Below are 23615 nucleotides of genomic sequence, written 5' to 3' on the forward strand. Positions count from 1 at the left end.
GATATTTTGCAGTAGTAGCTTGGGATGTCAAAATGCTTCAAGACCAGTATGAGATAGGTTGTAATCTCCTCCTCTTTGTTAATTTTTGTGGTCCTTGTCAAACACTTTTAATAGTCGCATCTTTACCATGTTATGCACTGGCATTTCCTAAAGCTAAGGAAAGTGATACAAATTTCCAGTGGTATTATTCTTGGAAAAGTTAGAAACTGGAACTGGATATCTCATGTGTTCCTTGCCTTGGCCAATTTAATTGCATCTAGAATAATTATTCTTAATAATAAAAAGCATAGCAGTAGCTAATTTGTTTTGTTGATTTTTACTATGTGCCAGGCAATATTCTAAGCTCATTCATAGAGATTATGTCATTGAATCACTACTACAACACTGTGAGATGCGAAGTATCCCCACTATACAGAGAAGGGAATGAGTCAGGGGAATATCAAGCGACTTATCTAGCTAGTAAGTGGCCACAGCAGGACTTGAACTTGGGTGGTGTTTACTCATTACACAGCTTGCTTCTGGGACGGAATGGGTTTCAGCTTTATGTTGCTGAGATTTTTGTCCCCAATAAGTCTTTTCCTCATAGACTAGTGTTTAAGTTGTGTATTGTTGCAACAAATAGCCCCAAACACAGAGGCTTAAAACAATAAATTCGTTGTGTTAAAAGAGAAATGGAGGCATATTAAAAATTTTAAGAGTTATGTGAGCAAAAATCAAACTGGAAGTGGTTAGGAGCGCTCCACGGACAGGAGCTAGGGATAAGACTTTCATAGAAAAGATGCAGAAGCAAAGCAAGGGAATTATTTGATTGGCTGTAGCTTAAGCAGTTGCCTTATTTGGGAAAAACTAGTTGGCTGCTTGTGATTGCTTGTCCTTAGGTTCTGATTTTGTAACCTTGAGGCATTGACAGGCTTAGGTTTTGGTTTGTTGATGCAGGCTACTAAGGCATTAAAGCCACCTCAGTCTAATGGCCTCCTTGTTTAATTAATTTAACAGTCATCAACACTGTAGTTAGCTGGACAGTTCTTTTGCTGGTCCTGGTTGGGATATCTTTGCTGTGGTCAGAGGGTGGCTGGGGCTGGGATATTCATGAAAGATCCACTAATGTGTCTGGTGCCTGGAGCGTGGCTGGAAAGCTGGGCTCAGCTGGCACATTGAAATGGCTGAGCCTTTCTTCTCTCTGTGGTTCCTCTATGTGGGCTCTCCATTCATCTCCATGGATCAGACTTAATCTATGGGAGCTCAGGGCTTCCAAGAGCACAAAAGCAGAAGCTGCCAAGCCCTCTTAAGGATTAGGTCTGGAACCGGCATAGCATCACTTCTACTACCTTCCTTTGGTTACATCGAGCCGCAGGGCCATCTCAGATTCAGTGTGGGCGTGGACTACTCAAGGCTGTGAGTATTGGAGGCACGGTTCACTTGGCCCCACTTTTGGAGACTGTTGGAGCTGACCGACACCATCTATCTGGTGTATGATGGTGGTTTAGCACTGGGTCTGGAGGACAGGTGTGGATTAAAACCCTGGCTTTGTCACATTTCAGCTGTGTGATGTTAGGTAAGTTACTTAAACATCTCTCAGCTTCTAGTTCTTTCCCTGTAAAAGAGGGAAGCTAGTAGTAGTTGCTGTCACTAATTGAGTATCACTCTGTGCCAGGTACCGTTCTAAGCACTTTACATACATGAACTCATTTAATCCTCTTAGGGACCCTAGGAAGTGGCTACCATTGTCCTTTCAAATTCATAGTCAAAGAAATTCAGGCAAAAAGAGATAATGTTACCTGCCCAAGATCACATGGATGGCAAGTGGCAGCATTGGGATTTGAACCCACGCACTGTGGCTCCCGAGTCCTTGCTCTTAATTATGCTTTGCATTCTCAATAGTAGCTCTCCCAGTGAGACTTCAATGAGATATTGCAGGTGAAGCGCTTGGTGCAGTGTGTGGTACGATGTAAATGTACAAGAGTCGGCAGTGGTTTTTTCTTAGCATCATTATGCTAACAGTCTTAGCATCATCCTGAGAGGTCCAGCTTGTCACCTTAGTCTTTCAGTACAAGCTGAGTACAAGACGAGTGCAAGCTGTTCGTTCCCATTTTTTATATGATTCTATGTAATATTCCCATTTCAAACATATTTGGGCCCATCTCGAAGGTAATTTGCTTCCTGGATGTGCTTCTTTGTGTACAGCCAAGGGAGTCTTACACTCTCCTTCTAGGAAATCACTTTAGAGTGATGCTCTGCCTCTAACACGTCACTGTGGATACAAATCTATCTGTACTTTGAAAATGTCGCTGATTATTTAGGCTTGAACTCCAGTTCCTGAAGCTCCACTGCTCTGTTTAAGATCCTTCAGGACACTCAGAATGATACAGATTATTTAAACCAATGCTGTATGTTCAGAATTTTCTACCTCTGTCTCTGAGTTCTTAGGTTTGGGCTGTTTCTTGATGTTATGAATCTGTGTGTATTATCTACTTCCTCCCTCCTGTTTCCAACTTACTCATCAGGGTTTTCTGACTTACTGATTGTAGGCTGCCTGTTGGTCATTTTGTTCATAGAACTAGGACAGCCTTTCTGCTACTTGGGTCTTGCTGAGCATAGCTGAAGTAAAAGAAAAAAAAAAAAAAAAGGAGTTATCCTTGATTCCTCTTTTGTTCTCTCTCACCATATCCAATGCATCAGCAAGTCCCACTGGCACTGTCTCTAAAACATATCCTCAATTTGTCTCCTTAGCCGCCAACACTGGTACCCCTTTAGAACATCTTTCAACTGAATTCATGCAGAAGGTCCCTCCCTGGTGTCCCAGCTTATATTCTCTCTCCTTTGGAACATTTTCCATACAGCATCCAGAATGGTCTTTGAAAATGTAATCAGATCATGTCATTCCTTGCTTAAAACCCTCTAGTGGTTTCCCGTGGCTTTTTCATTAAATGTGAAGTCTGACCAGGGCCTGCAAGGACCTATTTGTTCTGAGCCTACGTTTTCAACCTCATTCCCCAACGCTTATTTTTCTTGTTTATCATCTGCTCTATGTCCCCCACCACCGCCCCCTGCCACCTCCATATGGAAAGTAGGCACCAAGGAGTGGGGGACTTTAACTTGTTCATTGTCATATACACAGCACTTGAAACATGCTTAGCACGTGGAGGTGTGTGACCAATGTATTTGAATGAATGAAGGCATAAACTGTTCCTTTATATGGGAATTTAACTCTTGACCAGCTAAGATTCCTATACCAACCATTTCCAGAGCTTTCACTTTTATTTTACCTACCCAGGGATCTCTTTTGAAGACTGGCTCAGCTATAAGAGTAGAATCCTCAGTTTTGTAAAAATCAGCCACATTATTATGTATTTTCTAGAACTTCATGCTGTGTACTTCTGGATGATTCCATGAGCTAAGTATAAAGCTAGGGGGAACACATTTGATAATATTCTTTTTCTCATAACCCTCTCATAGTGGCTTTTTCATCTTTCTGTCTTCCATGGTGAGTGGGTTGGGGATAATCATCAATAACACAATATAGCAAACATTTTCTCCTCTGATAGTCTCTTAACCACCATCCACGGCCAGTAACTCTTTCCCATCAATTCCTCTTATCCCTCCAATGACAAACCTATCCCTGCAGTAGTAATTTCTGGTACATGTTGTGAAATCTGAGTGCCGTAGGCTAACTCTTTAGCTTGGTAGTACTTTTTCTCAGTTTCCTAACCTCTCCTCACATGACTATTTTCAATTAGGAGTTTCATTCCTTTCATGAAGTTCATGTTGCATTATTGTTTGCTTCAAACATTTTTAGTCTCAGCCCAAACTGATCCAAATCACGTTTCTAGTGTTTTAATTAGTTTTAAATCAGTTTGAAAGTAGAAATGAAAAGGAGGACAGGAGAAGTAAAGAATTTGAAGCATTAAAAAATTGGAAAAGCTGACTATTTCTAGACCTACGTGTTAAGAGATAAAATTGAAAAGGGCTTTCAGCAATAAGGCCCACTAAAAATTTTCAGTTAAAGTAACTTAGCCAAGTGGAAACAAGTAAGAACAAGAATGTGACTTTCCATCTATTGTTTCAGATAATTGCAAGGTTGCCGTTAAAAGAGAAGGCATGGGGGAAGAGAAAACAAGGAATCAAGGTAGGCTTGAAAACACTTTTTAGGAAAGAACTTTGTGTGTGTACTGAAACATGGAACCTAGTGGAAGCAAACAAAAGTCGACCAAGTTTTTAAGGGAGGTGAATTGCTAAGAAATGATGAACTTGGATTCAAAAAGCTTTTGACTATTGAGACCTAAAACAAATTTCAGGCCAGCATACTTGCACCACAGGAGGCTCGTTCAAAAAGGTGGGCAACCCCTAATAGAAGAGTGCATACTTCCCAACACCCACTTTAGATATGGCCATGGTGGATAATGGAAAATGGAGACCCTCCAAGAGAGAAAAGTCAGAGGCTACAGAGAACGACCAACAAAGGAGTTCTTCCCAGAAAGCAGAATCTAATAAAAGTCTCATAAAGGAACCTGATCTGAGGCCTTAATAATGCTCTCCTATCAGGATTTCAGAATTGCTATGGACAATGACTGCTGTGTGTGTTTATTTTCCCTCTTTCCAAACAAAGGTTTTAATTTGCTGTTACTCTGTCCCTGTGCCACCATTGTGTATTTGGTATGTGTAGAGTGGGTGAGTGGTAACTTTCCTTTTTAGTTCATAGGTTCTTGGACCACAAGCAGACCTAATGGAGAATACTGCATCGTTGGTGATCTTGAGCTTTGAGCTGGATGTGGTGATAAGGTAAGATGAATGTGACAGGAATATTGAAACAGGTATTTGGTGACCAGTAGAGCAGATATGTTAGAGACTAGTAGGGTTTACCAGATCCTGTTTCCTTTGCCTTTTAGGTACATAGCTAGTTTACTCCCTTGAAGTTAAATGGAACCGGGGGACTGAGTTCTGACCAATGAAATATGGCTGGAATTGATGTACAATACTTCCAATTTTCCCCCCTCAAAATCTCCTTTGAGATCTTCTATAGTGCAGAGGATTCAGCAGAGGGCTCTGTGGCCTTAGGGGTGGCAGAGTCACTAGATAGAAGGATCCTGGGTCCCTGACTAACCACGTGGAGTAGAGCCTTTGGCATGCATTGGAATGTAACATGAGCAGGATATAAGCTTTTATTGTGTTAAATAATCCAGTAAACAAACCTTTATTCTGTTGAGATTTGGGGATCACCTGTTGTCATAATTAGCCTACCTTGACCAATGCAGTAATCAAAGCTATATGTAATGAAACATAATAGGATATGTGTTGGTTTTACCTATTACTCTCCAATTTTCTTTCACCAAGTAGTTGTAGAGGACCTCTGTGTCTAAAAGCTTACTTCTGATTGAGACTGGATTTTCTTTAATGTCTCATATTGTTCTTGTCCCCTGAAGTCAGTTAGTCCCCAAGTATCATTTGAGTGCCTAAACCCAGATCTACTGCTTACTAGCTGTGTGATCTTGGGCACATATTAACTTGTCTGAGCCTCAGTTCCCTCATTTGTAAATGGGTATAATAAGAGTACCTATCTTGGGTTATTGTGAGAATTAAGTGAATTAATCCGTATGTAGTGATCAGCACAGCATCCAGCACATGGTACATGCTCAATAAATGTTTCTTCTTCATCATCACCACCACCATCATCATCATCATCATCAGTTACGAGGTATATGCTGGGCACTAGGGATAGCCCTGAATGAGATATACAAGGTCTGGACTTCTGTCAGATATCTGATTATTTCATGATCCTTATTTTTGATTTTGCACTTGTTCAATATAATCTCTATTAAGTATTTAATTTTAAGAGAAAGGTTTTGCCTCCCTCCAATCTACTCCAGCAAACACTGGTTATGGATGCACATGTTCTTTGTTTTTCTATCCGAGTGTTCTGAGTCAGTATCTGTGTTTCCTTTGGTGACTTTACTCTGTGGTGCAGTATTTTTCTGTACCCTGTGGCAATTGGAGTGGGAGGTATAGTGAGAGGTTAAATCTCTATTGGTGGAAGGAACCACTTCCTGCTTAGAACAACTTCCTGTTTGGATGACTCCCTGCTTAGAGCCACTTCCTCTTTAGATACTTGGGTAAAAATGGCTGCAATTGTACATATAAAAGTACACTTTCCTCCTCCTTTTTCAGTCTCTGTTTCCAAGGTACACTGACCAATCGTGTCATTTCCAATGGTGTGTAGGCAACACTTGTAAGACTCAGGAGGTTTAGAATCCCTTCCCTCTTTTATTAACCTATAAGAACAGAGATTGAACCTACACCAGTAATGGCCTCATCCATCCCCTAGGCCATGCATTTATATGTCCAGTTTACCCATATTCCTGAGCTAGTGTCCTTTTGTCCACGTGGCTGGCGTGGGCCGTCTCCCCGTCACACACTCCTTAGTGATGCTAACTAGGCAGGCACACCCACTTGCCTTGGCATGTTTTATAGATGACCTAAGGTGTAAACACCAACATGTATAAGACATATGCTCTCTTTGTGTAATTTCAGGCACCAAAATATGCCTACACATAGGGGTGTGTGCATACAGACACATGCATATTCTTTTTTGCCTGGTAGAAATATGCTTCTGTGATGTTCCTTCTACTCCCACACATGCCCCTCCATGGCTGGCACATCTCCTAATTATTCCCATCTACTCCTTCCTCATAGACCTTCTCTGTGTATATTTTGGCACACATTCTCTTGATTCCGCCTAGTTCTTTTCTCTCTCTCTTTCTTTCCCTGCCTCCATCCCCTTCCCTTCTCTTCAAACTCTTTAGAAAATTTGTTAAACTATACACTCTTTATTATTAATGTACATTTATGAAAAATTATTCACAGTTACAAAAGTGCATGGTTATAAAATCATCTCCATACAAAGGTTGGCATCTTCCCCTTCCCCACCCCTCCCTAACCCTCCCATCCCCAGACATCAGCACTCCACAGGACAGCCCTTAGAATAGCTGAGAGCTCTGTGGATCCAGAGCTCTCCACCCAGTGCTGTGGTTAACATGATGATGATTTACAAAGGACCTTGAAACTTGCCTTCTTCACTTCCCTTTTGCCTCCTTCTGGGGTGGGAAGGGCAGACAAGTTTCTCCAGTTTTAGGAAGATGTTATTCTGAGGAGTGGACAAAGGTGTCTCTTTGTCCTCTTCTAGAACTGGAAAGGATGTCAGAGTGATATCAACAAAGACACCAATGGGGAAAATGGGGGCTGTACGTCTTTCCTGATGGTTAAAGAGAACCACCTGTCTTGGTCTATTCAAATTCCATACACCAAGCTCCTTGAAAGGAGCCAGAAAACTCTATAGCAACTCTGGGGACCTATTTTGCAGGGTTTCCTGGGAATCCCTATAGGAATAGAGAAACAGATGAGGGTTTGTCATAGGATGACCAGAGATAACTGGTCCAGAGTGGTGTGGTGCAGATGTGGGGTCTTTTCCAAAGAACAAATTTTCTTGGCCCTAGCCAGTGAGCATCACAGCCCTATTGGTTAGCTAAACTTTGATATCCTCAGGCCCAGTGTGAAGGAAGCTTCTGTGATAAGGACAAATCTCTGAGGGGTAGAGAACAGAGGGAAGTAGTCAGGGTGTTATTAGGCTGCTGTGGCCACACATTTCTCTCTTTTTTTATTTTCTAAGCAGCTATCCCTACCCCACCCCTAATGGGATTCCATCTTAGTGTATCAAATGATGCAATAAACAGACAGCTGAGTAGACTGTGTCAGAGAACTGAACTCAAGTTCCAGAGAGATTGGCCCCATATCAGTAGATACCCAACATACACGGACCTCATGAACAGACACACAGACTCAGAGATACCCCAACACTTACATGTTAACTAGTGTGGAAAAAACTCAATGAAGCCTTGGAGGAACACCATCATGGGTTCTTGGTCAGCAGGGTTGTAGGAACAGTTCTAACCAGGACTGCTAGATTACCTCTAGAAGCGTGCCTCTAGAAGCTTGCTTCTGATAGTCTGCACAAGACGGTGGTGATGGGAAGCAGGGAAGAAGCAGAATTCCTTGGCAGTGGGGAAGTTGAAGCCTTTCTTTATTGTGCTTTAGTGAACTGGGGACCTTCTAGCAGCTGGAGAAGCATCTGTTTTTCAAAAGCCATGTATGCTACTTAGAAAGGTTTGCCATTAATGGGGACTAAATAGTCTCATTAGAAAGGACATTTGATCTCAAGAGGCATTTGATGTCTTGTTTGGTTCTAGTTTTACACAAAAAAAGTACATATCTTAAAACGTACTAACTATATTTCAGCAAACAAGAGTCTCTAGAAGATTATCATACATGTATATGGTGTGATTCTATGGGAGGCTTAACTACTTGTGTCAGGACTATTATTTCTAAAAGTTCCTCCCCAAATACTTTAGGCTGTCAGATTGGCTTGTGGAGAGCAGCAGCAGTCTGCCCATCCACGGACATAGAAGAAGAGAGCAGGCAGTTATGCTCTAGATGTCACAGGAGCATGGCTCTGTCCCAGATGTTGTAAGTGAGATTCAGGGGACACAACGTTCCAGTACCCCAGGTCTTGCAGTTTCTGGGCACTCTTTTGGTTGACTAGCTCAAGGAAGCATGAATAAGGGAAGACTTCTTGGAAGATGATATGTTGTACTCATTTATTCCTTTTGGGCTGCCAGGAGGATGGGATGATACAAGCTTGCTGGAGCCAGGGGCAAGGTAGAAAGCCCCTGTTTTAATTCTCATCCTGGCCAACCTTGCCAACGTGGTGGACTGTGCCTTAAAGTCTTCCCCTATGCTGCAGAAGTTCTCACCCCATAACTTTCCTGCAGCCGTTGTATCTCTTACAACGCAACACAGCAGGGCTTGAGTAGGAGGGGTTAACGCAGCTTCCTCTCCCGTTTCCCAAAGCTCTTATATTTTGCATGACTGCCACCATGGCCATCAGTTCTAATGCATTATTTACACACTGCAAGGCAGGTGTCTCCTATTCAGATGTTGTCTGTGCTGCTTCTATATTTCAGAGGCTGTAATTTGCCCTACCGGGAGAATATCTAAATCTGTACAGCAGCTGGGTTTTACTGCCCTTCATTTATTTATGTTCATGGCTGCTGAATCCTAAGGACTCCCTACTCAGCCCTCCCAGGCATTCTCTTACCCAAGTACCTGAGGAAGAGAACCCAGTTGGAGTTGCCACTTAGGCAAGTCACGCCCGCTCTTGAGTCTCTATTTTTCCAATCTGCAAAATAGGAGTAATGCTGTTTGGTTTGCCTCCCACACAGGTCATGAAAAGTCAAGGAGAATGATGCAAAAACATTTCATGAACTGTCCAGTGCTGACCAGGTATAAGGAAGATAATGAGGAAGCTGATGAAACTGATGACGAAGATGAAGACGATGACAACGACGGTGATAACTGTGCTTGGCACATGACGTTACTTCATTTTTGACTGACTGATTAGACAGAGTTTCCCTGAATGGAGCTGCCTATTGCCTTCCTTCTAGAGTTTATCCAGATAATCTTGGATGAGATACTCAGCCTTCTATAGTTAATTCATCTGTAAAATTGGCATAATAAAAACCACCAGGCAGTGTTGCTGTGATAATTGAAGTAATGAGTCAGTAGATTTAAAAGTACCCAGAATAGTGCCTCGCCCTCATTAGGAGCTTCATCAACGCTACTTGAATTTGAACTTATATAGCTGTAGAAGGAACTGTGAAGTTTCCCAACTTGGATGGGGTAGAACGAGCACAGACTTTATTTTGCTCGTTAAGTAGCATGTGGCTTTAGCCTCTCTGAGTCTTAATTTCCTCATCTGTAAAATGGGAACAACAATGCTCACCTCAAAAGATTGTTGCGTACATTAAAGGAAATTGTCTGTGGAGAGAGCTTATCACAGTGCCCGACACTGGCAAGTGCTTGGTAATTAATAGCTCTCTCACCCTTATGCTTAAATGGGTGAGTTACTCAGAACAAAGAGCAAATCCTCCTATAGTCACAACTGTGGTGGCCTTCTCCCCCTTCAGTCCTGGGTACCACAGTGCACTTCCCTGGAGAGATCCCTTGGCGTGAGCACCGTGGCAAGAACAGTCATGAGATTAGGACTCCCAAGGTGCCAGGACTCTTGCTGCCCCATTGCTGGGCCTCCTGTTTCCCTCTTCTGAAGTGAAAGCTTGAGTGAGAGGCATGAGACAGGGTTAGGAGACAGGGCACTGAAGGCATCCATCCTCAGCTTGCTATCTGCCTGGGACCTTGCCAGCACGCTACAATTGGTGATGTAGTATGGGGAGCAGTCAATGGGAGGTGGTCTCACCTGGTAGCTGCTGGTAGGAGGAGGCCAGGGGGCTGGCATGTATGTGTTCTCAGCCTCCAAGTCGGTGGTGGGCAACGCTAAGAGCTGACAGACTGGGTGTCAGTGGGAAAGTTTTGGTCCTCTGCCACTCTCACTCTGTACACTTAAGTCACAAGGGATTGTTCACTGCTCTCAACACACTATGCATATTCTGGCCTCTGTCATTTGCTTATATCTGCCCTTCTTTGTCTACTTGAAAAAGCAGACATTTTTTGATGACTCAGTTCACAAATCACCTCCACTCTTGTAATTCTCTTGGACTTTTCTAGGCACAGTTGATGACCCTTCCTCTGGGCTTCCATAACTATGTGCTCAGAGTGCCAACAAATTGTCTTAAAGGGAATAGTTTTCAAATCTTTCTCCTCTATTAGAGGTAAGTGCCTTGAACGCAGGGGCTAGGTCAGATTCATCTAGCATTTCCAATTCTAGTGCAGTGCTGGCGCACAGTAGGAGCTCACACAAAGGTAGTTTTCTGACCTTGCTTGAGCCATGACAGAGGTGGCCAGGACACCATGGAGCCAGAGTGGGCACCCAGGGAGGGTGTCTGGTGATCAGTGGCAGTGGTGGTCAGCAGCATGGAGGGACACCAGGCACCCACATCAGATCTCTTCCTCTTCGCTGGCCTTGCTCCAACGGTGGCAGCAGTTGGCTGTGATGCCCAGTAGGAAGTTGGTGGCCACAGATGCGATGGAGACCACAAAACCCACAAACGCGATGAAGAGGTAATCATCAAGGGTCAAGGTCAAGTGGCAGGCCTTGAAGCTCTCTTCAGTGAGGGAGAAGAGTGGGGCGCCCTCGACTTCAGGGGGGCCTCGGCACTCAGCCAGCTGAGAATCTGCAATACAGGACCCAAGGAAGGTGAGGTTCCCGGGGATAGAGATTGGAATGGAGAACCCCCCACCCCTCCCAGGAGAAGTTGAGGTTTTTATTGAGTTTCTTCCATGTGCCCAAAATTTACTTACTTCTTTAGTCCCCTCAACAACCCTTAAGACAAGTATTTTTATTGACATAGAGATCACTGCTCGGAAAGCTTAGTAACTTGCCTAAAGTCCAATAGTCACTACTAGTGTAGATCTGAGGGTTTTGTAGGACACCATCATCTCTCACAATAGACTCCCAACTGGTTTCTGGGCTTCTGCCCTTAAACTACCTCAACACAATTGGCCGAGAAGTCCTTTCAAACCTCAAGCCCTGTCATGTCACTTTCGGCTTGAAACCCTCCTCTTGCTTCTTATCTTCCGCAGATTGAAAGCCAAGGTCCTCAACGTGGGCTACAAGGACTCTTCCGCATCTCTCTCATTCTACTCCTTGTTTACTCTACTGCATCCATGCACACCTCTTGGTCATTCTTCCATCACCTTGAGTATGTCCCCTTTCAGGGCAAGAGGGGGTGCCTTTGCATTTGTACCCTTGTGAAGATGCTTCTCCCCTGGATCTCTGCATAGCTCAGTCCCTCACTTCCTTTGGGCCTTTGCTCAAATATCACCTTACTAGTGAGGACTTCCTTTATGATTCTACATAAAACAGCAACCCCCACTTCACCTTTCTCTAGGCAGTCTCTATCTTATCTATTCTACCTAATTTTTCTCCATTGTCTTTGTCACTGTCTCACAGTTTGTTCATTATCTGTCTCCTCCCCCTTGAATATAAGCGCCTCCCGTGGTATTCTTAGCATCAGAACAGTGTCCTATACATGTAGGTGCTGAATTAATCTTTGTTAAATGATATGTGAAGAATGACTCTGTCAACCTCCAAAGCATTGGGTCTTTCTACAATCTCATGTGGCTTTTCCAGATACACAGAGTGCAGAGTTAAGGCAATGGGTCTGGAGCTACTGGTCTGAATTCAAATCCCCTCTTTATCCCTCCCTAGTTGTGTGATTGTGGGTAAGTTATATAACTCCTCCATGTCTTGGTTCCTTTATCTGTAAAATGAGGAGAATACTAGCCTCTATCTCATAGGGTCATAGTGAGGATTCAATGAGTTAACACATGAAAATGCTATATTCTTGGTATATAATAAGTACTATGTAAGTGTGGGTTTTTATCATTATCCCAGGTTGGCCTCTCTGGACAGGTCAGTGGGGTCTTATTCTGCACACAGACCTCTGTAGGAGGAGGCTTTTCTTTCTGTTTGATTACTGTTCTCTCCATCATTGATGGTCCTATTTCATCCTTTTAGGGACATTTGTACAAACTCATGATGGTTGTCGATGGTTTCATCTTACTCTGCCTTGGAGTTAAGAGTGGATGCAGGCAGCACTTCTGCCACGCAGCAGTGCCAGGCACAGGCTTTTGAGCAGCCAGCCATTCCTCTGTTCAGTGGATAAATATTAGCCAAGGTCTCACTCTGGGCAAGTCTTTTTTGACTTTCTGGCTCTCACAAAGAAAGGGGATATATGAGAAGGAGATAATCTTACCTAAACTGTCCAAGAAAGTCAATGTGAAGGAGTTTTCTAAATTATGTGGTGCATAAATGCTATTTATTCATTCTGTAGTTTTGAGAGCAAAGAATAAAATGATTGGTTTGGATTGACCCTTTGCAGAAATGGATGAGCATCATTCTCCTTAGAAATGAGGAGTCAGGGTCAGAAGGAGGATGCCACCTGCTCCAAACCCCAGATTGAGGGGTCCCTATAGGCTGTATGCACAGTACTCCAGACCCTGCTTAGGACAAGATTGTGTCTGGACTTGATCATTAAGGTGTTCTTCTCTTGGAACCGGAAGACGCCGAACTCCAAAGTCTATTGCATGCCTGACTGGGGTGGTCGTGAGACAACATGAAGCTGGGGAATGTGGGCAACTGGTATGGACCAACCACAGGAGGCTCTGAGGACAATTGGCAGGACCCTACAGGAGTGCAGGATGGGAGCCTGGGGGCTGACAAAACTCTCTGGTAAGTCAAGGGACTAGTCTTGAAGTTGAGTTATATCCCAGGGGCTCCTTAGGTCACTCTTTGTTGAGATTTGTCCAAAAACCATGGGTAATAGTGAGAATCCCATGAAGAAAAAAGGAGGGAGAAGCAGAAATAGAAGAAGAGAAGAGGATTGCTTAGTCCTACCTAGACTGGCAAGTTCTTTGCCCAGAAGAGGAAATATCCTGGAGAGCATGATGTGGTGCAAAGTGCGTCCTGCAGAGGAACAGGGAACCTGGGTTTCTAGCTGTGGCCTGTTTGCTGTCTCACTGTGAGCTGTGGACAGTCGCTTTTCCTCTCTGGAGATCGGGTCCCTCAGCTGTCCTGACTGAGGCTGCACTGGTGGGATCTTGGACCCCTCTCCCGTTCTCTGGGAGTCTGTGTTTCTTCTGAAGATCTTCTTCAGAGATCACAGAAAAGGAGGAGCCCCTGGGTATGATGGAAGCTTAGCGCTCCAGAATGCCCTTTCTGTCCTTAGTGCACAGGAGAGAGGGGAAGAGGTGCAGCCTGCAAAGGTTGAGCAGGGGAGGAGATGGCTCCAGGCAGCCTCCTCCTCATGCCCCCTACCATTGCCCCATCTCAGTCCCCAGCTATTTTGGCCCCAGAAAACTTCCTCCCACAGTTCTGTGGAAACACTGGAATCGTGACCCACAGCCCCCCCAAACTATTTTGGTCCTGGGCTCCCCACTCAGTCCTCCTCTCCCTCCCACCTCATTCAGCATTGCTTCTTCTGAACACACTCTGAGCCCAGGCTCCGGGAAAGCACCTGGGGTAGTGCCCCCAGATATTCCTGTCGCTCGACTGCTGGAGGCTTGTGCCAAGACTCAATGCTGCCACACTGGAGAGCTGGTGACTGGGGGCCACAGCTGAACATTGCCTGCCTCCAGGCCAGGCTCGGGCACCCGTGGGTGAGGCCAGGACACAGCAAACCTGTGTGATTCAGGCTCCTTCAGTCTCCAATCCACCCTCATTTGGGATTGGCTAGTTAAATGCCACATCCCATTTTCTCTTCTCAGCTCCCCACCTCATGCCCAAACCTTGCAGAACCCTGCTGAGGGCCTTTGACCAACCCAGAACTCAGGCCTTGATTCTTCCTGTTAGCCTAGAACCTGACCCTTCAGGATACAGCCAGAGGGCAGCCAGAGTGCCAGGGTTCGAATCCTAGCTCCAACACTTAACAGCTGTGTGGCTTTGGGCAAGTTACTAAACCTCTCTGTGCCTAGGTTTGCTCCTCTGTAGATCAGGGGCCTCATCATGGTTCTTGTGAGGAGGAGACGAGCTAAAATATGTCATATGCTTACAACAGGGCCTGGCAGATAGTAAGTATGAAAATAGTGTTAGCAATTTCTATTTCTTTGAGAGTTTTGCCAGCACTTAGAACACTTAAAAAGCAGTCTGGAGGAGTAGAAGAAGGTTTAGAAGTCAAATAAACTTAGGTTTTACCCATGGCTCTGCCAATTTCTAAATGAGTGACTCTGGGCAAGTCTTTCCATTGTTCTAAGTCTCAGTTTCTTCACCTTTAAAATGGGGAAAATAAAAGTGGGGTCCTTGCATGCCAAGTTCATAGGTCACTGTGGAAGCTCAATAAACACAGACTGTTATTAGCTATTCTTACTTGTTTACTATCTATCTGCTTCATTAAGTCATAAGTGCCACAGAGGCAAGGGCGGTGTCTGTTTCATTAATGAATATGTCCCTGGCACCTGGCATGCATAGCCAGGACTCAGCACACGCTCGTGGAGTGAAAGAGCTGGTGTACAGAGAGGTGAGCACAGATCAGGGGACACAGTAGGCACTCAAGATCTCTAAGTCCCTCCTTCTTCTTTGGAGCCTTTGCTTTCAGTGAGGCAAGACCCTTCCCACCCCTATGGCTGCCTGGTCCTGCAGGCCTTCCTTACCCGCCATACAGCGCTGGATCCGGTTCCGTAGCCATTTCAACAGGGGCTCCATGGTGCAGCCGCACACCCAAGGGTTGCCGCCGATCTGCAGGGTCACCAGCCCCGGTAGGCCCTCGAGAGCCTCGAGGCTGAGGAAGGCCAGGCCCCCGTAGCTGAGGTCCAGGTCTCGGAGCTGCACCAGGCCCTGGAAGGCCTGTGGGTGCACCCTACGCAGCCACGGGTTGTGGCTCAAGTCGATGTGCACGAGCCCATGGGCTTCCTGGAACATGTCAGCTGGCACGTGGCTGAGGTTGTTGTAGCTCAGATCCAGGTGTGCCAAGCGCTTGGCGTGGAGGAAGAGGCCCCGGGGCAGCTCCATCAAGGAGTTGTTGCGCAAATCTAGCACCCGGAGCTCCATGTAGCACGTTAGGTAGCCGGGCGGCACGGCTGCGATGCGGTTGTGGGCCAGGCTGAGGTTGTGAGTGTCCCTTGGGAGGTCTGGGGGCACGGAGAATAGCCGCTGGCTGCTGCAATCCACCACCTGGTTATGGCACGTGCAAAGGACAGGGCAGCTGGTGCCAGCATCTGAGTGCATCACCCCAGCTGCCAAGAAGAGGGAGACCAGCAGCATGGTTGGGCAAGAGGACCCAGGCCAGGGCAGCTGGGACCAGGTGTCACCCATCTTAGGCAGCTGGCAACAGCAGTGCTGAAGGGAGCCCATCGGGGCTGGGGCTGTGTCCATGGAATCAAGAGTCAGTGGCACTGGAAGCAGCTACATCAGGGGCCAGAGCCCTGGAAGGTGGGGCTTCTGAGCACGTGGTATCACGGCTCAAGCCTTTCCAGGAGCCTCTATGCACCAGAGGGCTCCCTAGGTGAGATCCACAGGAAGTGCTCTTTAGAGCCTAGAGGGCAATAAACCCAACTGAGGTCCCCCAAGGTCTGCAAAGATGATCAAAACTTGAGAAAGGAAGGAGATGAGGATGGGGCTTGACCAGCTGCTAGCAGGTTGTGGAAGAGTCCCTGCAGATCTTTTGTGTGCCTTTCACCCATGACTACTGGGTGCTTCCTCTCTGTACTATGTCTGAGAGGTGGGAGGGGCAGTGAAGGACATGAAAGGTGCCCTTTAAAGGTCTTGGCACATCTAAAACACCTCAAGCCGTGTCCCAAGTCTGAGACTGATTAGGAGGCCAGGGTTGCATGGGGGTCTCCAGCATTCGAGGCCTCAGAGGCCATTTCTCCTGGTGGCCCAGTGGGCTCGAGTCCAAGGAGGTCCTGGGGTGGGCGTTTTGGGCAGGAAGCCCAGGGTGAGGTGGGTCTCCATGGGTCTCCTGAAACCCTGAGTCCTCAGCCTCAGAGTCTACTGAAATCCCTGGGGAAGGTCTTCTTTCCTCAGGGAGGGGAGGAACCCAAGTGACACCCACTGTTGACCACCAAGGCTGGAAAGAGCCATGTGTCCTGGAGGTGCAGGAGGGGGCTCAGCTAGAGAGGTTTGGCCACTTCTCTAAGCCAGCGCCTCTCTCTCAGCTGGGCTCTGTGTTCAGCAGGAAGAGGCAGAATTCCCTCTGTCAACAAGGAAAGCACTCAGGCAGAGAAATCCAGTGCCCTCTCCTCCCCACTGTCCCCTCTCCTAGGTTCCTTGTCCCCTCCTTCTTAGCCACCAATCACAAAGTTCTCTGCTTACTGTCTCACAGGTGTGGTCCACGGTGGGCTCAGACCCCATCCTCACATTGTTGTCACCCACTAACCTTCCTGGTCCCGACCTGTGCCATCCTCCTCCCAGGTTTCTGTCCTGGACTGGAAGCATTTTCTTCTTCTAGCCCCACCCCCATCAGCACCAAACACCCCACCCTTGAACAACTCTCGAAGAAATAAATGCATACACACTCTGGCTGTTTGCACATTCCTTTCAGACACTCTGAGCACTCCCATCTCTCTCTCTCTCATGCATGCACACACACACACACACGCATTGTTCTTCTGTGATTCCCCCACATTTTGCCCTGCCCTGTGCTCACACCTCCCCAGTTTTCTTTCTTGCTTCCTTCTGTACATGCACTCCAGCAGAGCCCCCTTTCCAGTCTGTCCTCATCATCTTTCACCCGCAGCGCACACCCCTAATCCCAGCATCCTTTTCTATAAACACTCCACTCTCCTCTCTGCCCCTCCGGCTTGAGCCCACACCCACACTTGGTCAGGCAGAGAGACAGTGTGATGACACACCCAATGTCTCAGCCCACTGTCCACCCACGTCCTCCGTGGCCCCTCGCTTCTCCCTGGCCCGCCTGCTGTCCTCACTTGTCCTCCTCACACCCCCTCAGTCCAACATCTCCTCTCTTCCCACTGATTCCAGCCTCAATCCCACCCACCAGGAAATCAGCCCAGCTCCCCTTTATCCAGACTCATTTTTTCTGAGCCCCAAGGTCTCCCACAGGCCCTCATGAGCCCACTTACTCTGTTCCAAGGACACAGCCATCAATCTGCAGCAGACATGGGTCTCCCTCCCTCATCCTGGAATCCCTGCTTGCTGCTTCAGGAGAACAGATTGCTTCCCTGGCTCTTCCCCTCCCCCGGCCTCTCCTCCTCCATGGCTCCTGGATCCCGGGGCAGCATCCTTGGTGCTTTCTCGTCCTGTGAGGCCCCGTACTGATCCCCTTCTTTCGCTCAAAAGGCGAATCAGAGAGAGGATGCTTAGAAGAAAGTTCACAGAATCCGAATGCTTCTTCCCGAAACTCAGCTGGTGCTGAGCCTGCTGGGGTGTGTGGCTTCCGCCGGGTCTTCCCCTCCCTCCTCCTCCCTCCCTCTCTCCCCCTCCTCTCTCTCTTTTTCGCTCCCTTTTTTTCCTCGAGGGCCAGGTACTGACGTTTCACTGTCTCTTAGCAACTGCCTCCACATCTCTGAGCAACAGGAGCACTGGCTATGGACCCCACAAGATGAGAGAGAAGAGAATGAAGCAGCCGCAGAATCCAGAGCCACCCGCAGGATCCTAGTGATAGAGCAAGGGGAACAAGGCGTCAGTGGGGTAGACAGAGCAGGACAGGGGCAGGGATAAGGAGCAAGCAGGGGGAGAGGGCAAAAGGGCCCAGGTTGGAGTAGGGGCAAAGGCATGGATCTGGAATCTGAGATGGAGGGGGAGCTTAAGGCCATCAGACCCTGAAGAGAAAATAGAGAAATGGCTTGGGATGGAGAAAGGAACTTAGTTGGGAGTGGGGGAGAAAATAAGGGAAGCAATGAAGACATGAATAAGGATGGGGAAACGAAAAAAGAAGTGCATGTGACAAGTTTGCTCGCTTGGTGGGCTATATCTATTCAGTTCATACATAGCATCTGTTTCCCTGGGTCTGCATGCATTTTGCTCACCAGGTACCAGGTGACTGGACTGGGTCACGGCTTGTCAGGAACAATTACAGAAGGTGGGACCTTTTCTGTGTTCCTTAGTTGTCCCTAAGTCCTGACCCTACAAGCTCTGAGAGCTTTTGGGATGCAAACAGCCAACTGCCAGGTCTAGGTGAGGTACCAGGGGCTATAGATATACTCAGCTCTGTCTCTAGGGAAGTGAAAGATGCCAGGAAAACCCTGTGGTCCTGTCCTTTTCCAGACCCCAGGGACTCTGTCTGCCATTCTGTTCCCATCCCTCCAAGCTTCCTGCTCCCTCCCATCCCAGACTGACTTCAGATGAGGGTAAAGTCTTTGCAACACCACCTCTCTGCTTGATAACCCATTGAGCAGGTCTCTAGCTGCCCTGCATTTGAAAAACCAGTTTGACCAGTTGCTTTGGTCAAAGAGCTGGCTCATTTCTTCATTTTAATAATCATTCAGCTTTCACTATGTGCCGGGCATATAGCCACCAGTAAGATAGATGTAGACTTTGCCCTTATAGAGGTAATGTCAGTCCTGTGTGTTCATTCAGCTCATCTGGAACCTCTTCTATTTAAGTAATATCTTAGGTCTTTGGGGGAAACCAAAATGGAGGAACAGAAGACAAGTGTTAAGTTGTGCAGATTCTGGGGCCGGCCCGGTGGCGTAGTGGTTAAGTGTGTGCATTCCGCTTCGGTGGCCTGGGGTTTGCAGGTTCGGATCCTGGGCGCGGACCAATGCACTGCTTGTCAAGCCATGCTGTGGCAGCGTCCATATAAAGAAGAGGAAGATGGACAGGGATGTTAGCTCAGGGCTAATCTTCCTCACAGGAAAAAAAAAAAAACGGAAAACCAACCACTGGGGCAAGCCCCATGGCATAGTGGTTAAGTGTGTGTGCTCCGTTGCTGGCAGCCCGGGTTCGGATCCCGGGTGCGCACTGGTGCACCGCTTGTCAGGCCATGCTGTGGCGGCATCCTATATAAAGTAGAGGAAGATAGGCATGGATATTAGCCCAGGGCCAGTCTTCCTCAGCAAAAAGAGGAGGATTGGCATGGATGTTAGCTCAGGGCTGATCTTCCTCACATACACAAAAAAAAAGTTGTGCAGATTCTGGGAATTTACAAAGTTCTCAAAATCATTGTTTTCTCAAACATGATACATTTTCTTGTACGGCCTCAGAAGGTCTGTTTCTTTTTCTTTCTTTTGTTTTTTTTGGTAATCACTACGCCACCAGGCCGGCCCCTCAGAAGGTCTGTTTCTAAGCACTGTCCTCTCTCATATTAAGCTCGTTTTGGATCTTATATGTTCTGCAGTGTCCAGTGCAGAGTAACATGGTAGCCACTTCATTAATATTTATATATTGAATTAGGTGAAGTAAATATGATTTGTATCTCGCCCTCCCTTAAAGAAGGGAATGGTTGTTCACCTTGTTTCTGAGCTTAGAAATAAAATCTTAATCTTAATGCACAAAACACAGCACACATTGAAACAAGTAATCCATTATAAACAAGGAGTCAGTAAAGCAAAGCTAGTACAATCCCTTAGTAACATTAACTGAAAAATGGTAGAAACTATAATTATCTCACTAGAGGCTAAGAAAGGTAATCAGCACATTTCAATATTTAATTTTGACTAAAGGCACATCAAAAAATAAATAAAAAAGAATGAAAGTTTTCTTCCTTTATATAATATGAAGTTTATGTTTACAATTAGAACCAACAATATGACTAAAGGAAAATATTTGTGACAGTTTCCTTAAAAAATAGGATCTGGGCCAGAATGCCTCATCACCATTTGAAACTAGAGTTTTTTGACCTGTAACATTGGGATAATAATAATGGTACCTAGCTCATGGGGCTGGGGCTGCTTTAGGTTATACGAGTTGTTATTAATAAATCAATTAGAACAGTACATAGTGAGCACTTCAGATGTGGTTGTTAAACGAACAAATAAAGTAGAATAAACAGCAGAGTATAAAATTGCTGAAATAGTTATGCAGCAAGGAAAACAAATTTCACAAAAATGGGAAATGAGGAAAGGAAATTATCACATTTGCAAATGATTTAAACGTATTCTTGCGCAAGATAAATCTCAAAACCTTCAGAAAACCCCAACTCAAGAACATTATCATTGCATGTAATGTCTCTGTAAAAGTGAGGTTAAATGGGGGAAGACATCTTTTAAATGACTTTGTACTTGTAATCATTCTAGAAGTTAAGTATTAAACCATGGTTTCCCAAACTGGTGTCTCATGGTACCCTGTGTGCTATGAGAAAAATGTTTGTTCTCAAATAAGTTTGAGAGACATTGAGTTAAACAAAATGAAACAAATTTATTGCACAATTTCTCAGAGGCTTTAATGTGCAAATGTTCATGGCGACTCTCCAAGGGAAAGGGTTGGGGAAGGGTGAAGGATGTATAATACCCAGCATTGCCCTTATGTTGGGCGGCCGGCTACTCCCTTTAGCAAAGTGACTTTCTCCTACACAGCAGCTTTGCATGGGGAGTGATTCAGTTTTGAACTCCAGCAAAATCGTAAATTATTACATATCATGGCCTTTCGGAGTCTCTTGCAAGTTACTGAAACCGTGACTGTTCAATCATGAACGTCACGGATTTATTCTACTGGGAAAATACACAGAAATTAATCTGAGAGTTGTAGATACAAATGAAAATCATTTTCATTATTATAATTTCTTGACATACATGGTAAATTAGTTGTTAATGAAAGAAAACCTTCAAATACATGAGAATTAATTTAATCTACTACATAAGAAATTTTTTCAGGGAAAATTATGAAACCTTAGTAGAATGAAGATATAGGAAGAAATGGAAAGCTAATCTCTCCAGTTGCTGGAAACATTTAGAAATAGGAAGGATGACTCTGTTTTCTACACTCTAATAATTTAATGAAGCATGTAGCAAAATCTTGTAAGCTGAAGGAAAAATGGGCAAGAATGCACAGATGAGGTTAATAAAGAAGATGATGTGATGGGAAATGCTTAAAAGTAATTATGGTGGACTTACCTAACTAAAAGATTAAAAAAATGTATTGTAAACTGAAAATCATTCAATGGCATGACTCAATATTTGCACTCTGGAAAATGACTATGGGATAGACTGTACTTTGAGAAAGTGATTCTTACTAGCAGAATACAGAATATGAAAAATGGGAAACAAAACCACAATATTGAAAGTAATCTCAGAGTAAGAAATGTTATTGAGACATTAGCACTATACTTGATTTTTATACTTTGAAAAAACTCCAAAAAGTCCAAAGAATTAAATAGATAAACAAGAAATAACAAAATATAAATCAGGAAGAGAGATCAGAATAGCACATTTGTCCCAGCTGTGGAGAGAAGATATTTATCTGTGTGTTGAGGAAATGGAGAATGTCATTAGCAACATGACGGCTTTTGTCAAATACCTCACATTGAAAGACAACGAGGTTTCATTGAGCAAAAAAATGATAAAACAAAATCAGAGAGAAAGGAAAGAAACTCAATGGAAAAATAGATTTTAGACATAAGTGATTTGAAATAATCCATGCAAAATATATTAAGAAATGCTAGAAATATGACTTTTACAAATTGATATAGTACCTAAATTTCTCTGACGCAAGTTCAGGAAAATAAAACATTGTAGATGTTAATCATATCTCAATAACCCCACCCCCCCCCGAAAAACCCAAAAACATTATGGTAGGCAAGATTCTCAGATGACCCCTGTGATAGGTGGCATAATGGTTCTCAAAGATGTTTTTCTTTTAATCCCTGAAACCTGTGAATGTTACCTTACAAGGCAAAAGGGACTTTGTAGATGTGATTAAGTTAAGGGTCTTGAGATTAGATTAGCCTGGATCACCAAGGTGGGTCCATTGTAATCATGAGGATCCTTAAAACAGAAAGAGAGAGACAGGAAAGTCAGTCAGAGAAGATGTGATGATGGAAGCAGAGGTTGAGGATGTTAACCTGCTGGCTTTGCAGATGGAGGAAGAGGCCATGAATCAAGCAATACAGGCAGCCTCCAGAAGCTAAAAAAGCAAGGAAACAGATTCTCTCCTACAGCCTCCAGAAGGAATGTAGCTCTGGTGATCCATTTTAGGCTTGCGACCTCCAGAACTGTAAGATAATAAATGCGTGTTGTTTTAAGCCACTAAGTTTGTGGTAATTTGTTACAGCAGCAATAGGAAACTAATATAGCCCTCAAGATTCCCATTCCCTGGTGTGTACACCTCATATAATCCCCTCTCCTTGAGTTTTGACAGAATCTGTGAATATGATGGAATATTGCTCCCATGATTATCCCGATAATCAGTTGATTTTGTGTTAATCAAAAGGAAGATTATCCTGGTTGGCCTTACTTCACCGGGTGAATCCTTAAAAGGGCCTGGCCCCTTCCTGAAAGGGTATTTGAGGGATGTTCTCCATTGTTAACTCTGAGAATGTGGGGGCACTAGGAAAGGACCTCTAGTTGCTGAGGTTGACCTCTGGCCGACAGCCAGCAAGAAAACGAGAACCCCCATCCTACAACCGCAAGGACCTGAATTCTGCCAATGAGTTCAGAAGACGACGCAGAACTCCAGATGACAACACAGCCGGCCAACATCTTGATTTCAGCCTCGTGAAATACCCTGGGTAGAGAGCCCAGCTATGCTGTGCCAGGACTTCTGACCTACAGAGCTATGAGCTGATACATGAGTGTTGTTTTAAGCCACTAGGTATGTGGTAATTGATTAGGTAGCAATAGAAAACAAATACAAATGTCATGTGGAAAAATGAATGGTTTCACTAGCAATTAAATGCATAATTTTAAAAACCATTTTGTGATAATACGTTAAAGGAGTAACGATAAACACATCTGTAAAATTCCCTGTGCTGAGTATGAGGGATACGTGTAGACTGCCTGCAGGCACTAGGAACTGGCTCAGGCCCACTTAGGAAATTGCTTGTCCCTTTGACCTGGCAATTAGTAAGAAATTAGTTCATACAAAAATATTCATAGCAGGAATATTTACGATAATGGAAAAGAGAGAAATAATATAAATGCCCAGCAACACAGGGTACTAAGCAAATGCCATACTAAATGAAAGAAACACCAAGGGGAACATCATTAACTGTGGCACCCCG

The 23615-nt window shown here is 45.0% G+C and overlaps 1 protein-coding gene across 1 annotated transcript; it reads right to left on the reverse strand.

Moving 5' to 3' along the window:
• Positions 1-10165: 10165 nt before the first annotated feature.
• Positions 10166-15875, reverse strand: LRRC55 (leucine rich repeat containing 55). The gene is made up of 2 exons (XM_058527460.1): positions 15151-15875; positions 10166-11174 (listed from the first exon to the last, which is right to left on the reverse strand). Exons 1-2 carry the CDS (start codon positions 15869-15871, stop codon positions 10939-10941), a joined length of 957 nt encoding a protein of 318 aa, XP_058383443.1. The 5' UTR covers positions 15872-15875; the 3' UTR covers positions 10166-10938.
• Positions 15876-23615: the final 7740 nt, after the last annotated feature.

This window comes from Diceros bicornis, chromosome 31 (assembly GCF_020826845.1).
Source record: "Diceros bicornis minor isolate mBicDic1 chromosome 31, mDicBic1.mat.cur, whole genome shotgun sequence".
NCBI classification, from domain to species: Eukaryota; Metazoa; Chordata; class Mammalia; order Perissodactyla; family Rhinocerotidae; genus Diceros; species Diceros bicornis.

What these genes read in the sequence shown, in the direction of transcription:
- LRRC55 (XM_058527460.1), bottom strand. Translation starts at nt 15,871, where the DNA reads ATGGACACAGCCCCAGCCCCGATGGGCTCCCTTCAGCACTGCTGTTGC. An exon ending in GATCCAGCGCTGTATGGCGG is followed by an intron (nt 11,175 to 15,150) that starts GTAAGGAAGGCC and finishes CCTGTATTGCAG; the next exon opens with ATTCTCAGCTGGCTGAGTGC.